This window comes from Necator americanus, chromosome IV (assembly GCF_031761385.1).
Source record: "Necator americanus strain Aroian chromosome IV, whole genome shotgun sequence".
Lineage (NCBI taxonomy): Eukaryota > Metazoa > Nematoda > Chromadorea > Rhabditida > Ancylostomatidae > Necator > Necator americanus.
In genome coordinates this window covers 34,437,207-34,443,916 of record NC_087374.1, presented here as the reverse complement: position 1 = coordinate 34,443,916, position 6,710 = coordinate 34,437,207, and the positions used below count along the sequence as shown (strand labels likewise).

At 42.0% G+C, this 6,710-nt stretch overlaps 1 protein-coding gene across 2 annotated transcripts in view; it reads left to right on the top strand.

The window, feature by feature from the left end:
- The window catches only part of RB195_003646 (uncharacterized protein), a gene marked incomplete at both ends in the record, with an annotated part of 4,075 nt that extends 714 nt beyond the window's left edge, over window positions 1-3,361 (top strand). Inside the window, 5 exons of one of the 2 annotated variants that reach the window (XM_064201386.1) lie at window positions 3-10; window positions 62-166; window positions 1,813-1,926; window positions 2,002-2,177; window positions 3,316-3,361. In XM_064201386.1, coding sequence (XP_064057266.1) covers window positions 3-10; window positions 62-166; window positions 1,813-1,926; window positions 2,002-2,177; window positions 3,316-3,361 — 449 coding nt within the window. Of the gene's footprint in view, window positions 1-2; window positions 11-61; window positions 167-1,812; window positions 1,927-2,001; window positions 2,178-3,315 lie in introns of those variants that run through there. The other variant, XM_064201385.1, reaches the window with a different exon arrangement.
- Between the last annotated feature and the right edge of the window lie 3,349 nt (window positions 3,362-6,710).

Here is a 6,710-nt window from a genome sequence, read left to right as displayed (position 1 = left end):
AGGGTTTAAAGTGAGTTCCGTACGAAAACAAGAGATAACGTCATCAGAGAGAACGTTCTAGCTGTCTATATCTGTAGTCCTACATTTTTTGGCGATTATTTGTGTAAGCTTCGTCATTTTAATCAATAATATGGATCGATGCAGTTCAGTTCTACCGTCTTCAGCGGTAAGTACCCCACTGCTTGATTACTTTGCTAATGTTAACAGAAATTCTCTCCTTTTCTTGAAATCTTTCTTTTATAGTTAAATTTTCATATCCAGGTCCAATTTTTAAGTAAATTTTTATTAATCGACGTGGAATTCACTGGAATCAACTCATTTTTCGAATATTAATCTCGTGTAAGCGAAAGATCCGGAGTTTTACTTTACATAAATCACCAGAGATCAAAGATGCTGCCCTAGTTTCAAGGAAAAGTAAAATTAGATAAGCTCTAGACTTATAATGTGTTTTAAACGACAACTGGATAAGTGCCGTTAGCTGCGAGTTTCGAAATGCAGGAAGGAATGATCGTCTTCTCCCTGGTTCTTCACGGGACCCTTCGAAGAAAAATGTGCTTTTTTGTCCAGCAGAACCCAATCTGCAACGTTCCATAGATGCGTCCGACCACATGCACTCGTCTGACTGCGCTGAAGAGCAGATGAAAAGTGATCGACCACGTAATTAAAGGCAACGTATCAAGAAAGTCACGTGGTTGGGAAACGTGTGAAAAAAATGTAGGGTTCGGAGCGTACATTGCAAATGTGAGTGTAGCTTCGCCCAATTCCCTCTAATCGCCCTGAAAATAGCGTGGAAAATCCCATTTGTTCCTACGAGACGCGTACGGACGCCCCGCTCTTATACACGCGCCGCGTCCGCGAGCGAACGGTTGAAGATCAATGAGGTCTACTCAGTGCCCTGTTCGTGTAAAACCTATGAATAAGCTGCAAAGGGGTCGGTACGTGTACAATGGGGAGCGTTGTTACGTATCTCGTAGGAGCAAATGCCGTTCACACACCTTTTTTCAGGGAAATTAGGTGGAATTGAGCGGGACCACGATCATACACGTGATCCACACTCCGAGCTCCATATTTTCTAAAAGGTCTCCCAACCATTGCACATCAGCTTCGTGATACGGTGCCTTTAGCTAGTGTATGCGAACGTAATTTTTTTTTCTATTATTAGAATACCACTCGTTGACACTGGTGCAGGAATTCTCTCGCTATGAATGAGAGTAGATCCGAGGCTTTTTTTCCATACATTGTTCGCTTTAAAGGCACCATACCACGGATCTGGGGTGGAACGGAGTTCAGGTGGAGTATCTGTATACGGGGTCGTAGATTATGGAGACCGGGGTGGCTCCGCTCATCTCTTCCTGAATCACTGCAAGCAGCCGGCCCCTGAATGCTGTTTTGTACGATTCCTTCTGCTGCAGCCCCCCCCCTCCTTGCACGCGTAGCGTCTCTTACTGCCTATCAGGGCAGTTCGAATTGGTTTTCGACGAATCGCAGGGCGGAGGTGGCGCAAGGAGTGGTGCGTTGCAATATATGGCATAGTACAAAACAGCATTGTGGAGGCGGCTGTTCGCAGTGATGCAATGAGAGACGAGCGGAACTGCCCCCGTCTCCATAATCTACGACCCCGTATACGAATACTCCACCTGAAATCCGCACCACCTCAGGTTCGTGGTATGCTTCCTTTAACTATGTTATCTCAGATAACTGAGAATCGCTTTTATACGGTTCATTTTTGTCTACGAGTGCATATCGAATTATCAATTAGGGACATAGTACAAATCAAAAATGATGTTTTTGAAGATGTTTGAGTACTTTTAGATAGTCGTAATTCTACAATTCACGTTCCTGTTCAATCTTATTGGATCTATTTCCTTGTTTACTCATAGAATCTCTACCGATGGACTACGATCTACACCAATTCTAGGCTGTGCGGTAAGTCATGGTGATTGCGACGATTGTCAGAACCAACACCCATCCTAAATTCACATCCACTGACCTAAATTTCAGATATTGTCAGCATGCACTTGTGCATTCGTATTCTGTACGGCAATGTTCTTTGCAAAAATGCCACCGAAAAGAACAACTCCTCATGGAGTTCGTCCAAGCGGAGCGCGACCGCCAACGGCACCTAAAGAGGCTTACCATCCGCCTAAAGCTTTAATGGAATCTCCACCAGCGGCTCCGTACGTGTTTCGATTTATGCAGATAGTGAACGTCTAACAAAACATTTTTAAAACATTCTGTAGGATAGGTGAAGGGGAGTGTCGGCAAGCGGTAGCTTCCTCATTTCGCAGTTCTCTTAAGGGAAAAGCTAGTAGTTGGTTCTGAATAGCAACGGAGAATGGGATCTACAAAACCTCTGCCTCTCCAGCGCTGCTGTTTGATAGTCTATGTAAATTTTGGAAATCAGCAGCTGCGCTATTCTTGGTCTAACCTTAACTGCGCTAATGTGTACGATTGTCATCTTCTTGGCCAGAGAATTTGTTTATTCATAGTATTTTTCTGATCTCATAAAAAGGATAAAGGATAAAGTTACTGGCGTATCAATCTATTCGGGATGCGCCAATGCGTTTTACTGCAACTCGTTGAGGTTTTGGAACGCGAGTTGGCCTATACAATGACTTGAGGGGGCCAGTCGACGATCAAGTCAGTGTTTTATCCTTCCGGACAAGTCTGGTACCAATTTATCGACCTCGTAGGTATGAAAGGCTTGTTTTGCACTGAGTATCAAACGCCCGATCGTGTGACTGCGAAGAACCTGCAACCGATTGCGCCACATCCACACAAAAAAATATTCGAGTTGGTTAGTTGTGTTCGAGGTCGATTTTTTGAAAACATTCGAGCTCGAATACTTATTGACTGGGCTTTCGAGTATTCGACCACTCAAAAAGGTGAACAGTGGTGTTTTCCCGACATTGATTCGAATACTTATAGTCGTGTTGTAGCCGTAAAGTTAGCTTCAAACATTTGAACAACTTCAAATTTAAATTTAAATGCTGGGCTCTTCCGTAAATATGTCACAAATTTATTCCTTCATCTTCGCTCTCTACTGAAGCTACATTCAACGCTGTCTGGTAGTTAGATGCACTTCCGAATGTTACTAAAGAAACCCAGGCATATTGTGCGCTAAGTGTTTTCTTAAAGTTGTAAGGTGTTGAAAGAGGAACCCGAAAGTCACCTACAGCGATAGTAATAGGCCCCGAAGGCAAGCGTTAAGTAGACCTGGCCAAAATTTTGCTTTTGAGGAAAGAATATAAAAATTGTGTTAAAAACAGTTTTAAGGTCAACTCCATTATGTAACGCGTAAAAATGAAATTTCAGGAAGGAGCCACCACCTCCTTCTCCATTCAAAGCTTCTCTTGAGTAAAGAAAATTCAGCAACCAGGCAATAAAAAGATTCGTATATAGATGATTATTTGCTATAAAGTTTAAATTGTATCAAGTAATATTTTTCTGTCGGAGGATATAGGATCTAATTGCAAACCCTTTTTTTCAAATAAAGATGTTTGTCGTCGTTCGGTTATTTGTCCATGACCGAAGAAAACTGAGAGAATGACCTGCTGCCAAAAAAATTGAGTGCATAAGTTTTTTTTTCAACATACCCAAGATTGTTTCTTTCTCCTAATGCTCCACCAGTGTAATTGACTAAACAAATAAATGAAAACAGAGATGTAATTAATAGGTACAGTTTTACCAAAACTTACTTGAAAAACAGTTACTTGAAAAGTTTCTCATTATTTCCCTGATAATTCCACTAGAATTCCGAAGCTATAATTCTTCATCTGAACCTGTTTTTCCTCATTAGGCTCACACCAGTGAGATTGGGAAAATATGTTCAAACTTCTATTATAGATCATATCATATCGTCATCTTTCCATCGTCATTATTAAGCCCTCTTCAATTCTATGCAGTCTGTCGCGTTTCCGTATGGCAGTCTCCCAGGTCCAGTTCCGGAGATTTGGTGATGTGTGGGTCCCGTGAATAATTGGCACTGGGATCCCAAAACCCCAAGAAAAGCGATGTGTGCGGACAGTCGGGACTACAATTGATCCGCACGTGGTCCGGCATCAATGGTTACCGCTATACCTACGGTTACACTACCTGGAGGGCCCTAAGGCTACCGCCATATTTTCCTGTACTTCACGCATACCATGGCACCATGTTGGTTCGTGCACTAGGCTCTGGCACTTGTGCCACGTCGCTGGCCGCTGCCTGGCAGCCCCCCCCCCCCTGGGCTTTTAAAGCCCTTTTCAATACACATATATACCACACGTGTGGATTGTTTCGCCACTCTCCCGTGGCTCTTGTGTGCTCGACTGCATACATTACGCGCTGAGTTATTACACAGTCTTCATCCCACTCTACACATACATATATGCTGCAATCCTAAGGAGGGGGGGGGGGGGGGGGGAACCAACCACTCACTACGGGCCCGTCAAGTACAAATCCCCGGGCGTCGAGCAAATTCTGGGCGCGGGAGCGTGTGCTGTACTCTGCCAGACAGACAGCCTAAGGGACGACAGTTACCTCCGACTCGTAGCAGCTCCTCCTCCTCCCTTTGGCAGATGATATTGCCGGAAAGTGGCGCTGTTGTTCGCGATCTATCGCTTCCGCTCCGTTCCGGTTACTGCTTGCGAGGCGACATGTTGATGGAATGATTTTCGAAACACTGAACGGCTCCTTTTATAGGGCCAAAAGTGGGCGGAGTGTAAAGCGCGCCACTGAGGAGAGTTGTGAGACCTTTGTCGCGTCCGCGGCAGGCGTCCTTAAGATTTTGTGAAAAGAGTCGTGTGAAATCCACGACACAGTCTTTCAAAATTCAAAATGTCTAACGAAAATTCCTTGAAATTTTCTAGATAGATCTAGAGATAATAAAACGACGAAAAAGGGGAAATCTTTTTCGTCATTCTCTAGTTTAGCTCAGCTGTGTTCAATTTTCCAACATATTTTCAATTGTTGGGATAGCGCTCTCCCATTCGGCCATAATCCCTCTCTCTTCCTATTTCTGTCTGACTCTCTTCGCCACCCACGCTCTCTTCTTCTCTACTGCACAATTTTTCACTTACATTAGCGAGTGACCCCAATGGAATGCATAATTATATATAAGCCAATTTCGGATTAGGTCAGATTTGAAGCTGCGGTCGCCCTTCCGTCATCTCATTTTAATAATTATCCTGATAATTAATTAACCAAAACATTTCAGGACTGGCGATACAACAATGATAAACTAAGGTGAGCTTTAGATTCATATATAACCTTTCTGCAAATTTTAATTCTATTCTAAGGTTTTTCTCAGGTTGACTGCTAAGCCCAAATATGCGAACATGGACCAACACAATGTGATCACAATTATTTATGAATTTCATCTTTTAAAAAGTGCATAAATATTATGTTAACAACATGCAGCGTTTGACTGTTGTTTGTTTGACTGACTGTTTGCTTAGAAGTTTGTGACTTTTGTGAAATTGTTGTAAACAACGAATGTTTTTTTTTTGAACTACGCTAACGCATGCAGAAAAAGGAAAGCAAAGTAGGAAATTTGAAAAGAAAAAAGTTTCTTTTTTTCGTCTGATAAGAACAACGACAACATCTACATCAATAACTAAGCTACACATTGTGATTTTGAAGCAATTCAGCTCTCAAAAGCAAACACAGAAATAGAAATTGTGTGACGTGAACGGAACGTCCGAGGAAAATATCGCGTTTACATTAATTTTTCGGGAAGAACCCACAATTTTTTGATGCTGTCAGCAGTCGTTAAATTTTAGAAAAAAGTCAAAAGTAAAGTGCAGAGCAGACTCTGACAATTCAGTTTTTCTTGACGTTGGAGGGAGAAACCAGCGTTCTGTGCTTTTGTTACCTCTCAAGAAACTGGTGAGTACCGCAAAACTCCAAAAAAAAAAACTGGGAAAATTACTCTGGCAGAAATTAGGTGCTCAATGATAGAAAGGGTTTCTTTACTGCACAGAAAAGTTTTGAATCAGGGTTTGATCGCCCGTTAAGTGACAAAACCTTTGTATTTGTGGTTGCATTCAATTTTTAATAACTGTCATTGGGACAATGGAGCACCTAACACCGCCACTGTTAATATCTTTGGGAAATATCTTTTTGGATATTCCAGCAGAAATGCGATAATTTTCCTTATAATTAATATAATAAGTCTAATATAATATATAATGAGTATAATGTAATGTAACTAATACTCATTAATGTAAACAACATTTTCGCAATGGAATTAAATACTACTTCAGCCGTAGTGATGATAAAGTAAAAGTTTAAAGTTTCTGGCGTTAATCAATCCGCTTGGGATGCGCCCTCACGTTCACTTCAATTCAGGATCGTTCGAGGTTTACGAACGTGTAGCTGGCCTATGCAATGACTTGCGAGGGCAACCAGATGAGTCAAGTCAAAATTTCCATCCTCACAGAGAAGTCTGGTACCAATTTATCGGCCCAGGAAGGATGAAAGGCTTGGTGCTTGGAGCACTAGGGCGGGCTTGAACGCTCCTATCGTGCAGGAAGCGAAACCACTAACCGCTACACTACACCTGCCCCGTAGAGATGATGTACACGATAGATTCGTTTTCACGAAAATAGTTTCCTCTTTGTAAAATCTCATGAAGGGTTGTTTTCAAGAATATCTGTTTATTTTTTGAGTTATCAACGATATCTAAAGTAAGGCTATAAAAACTCGAGTTCTTCTCATTTCATGGCACA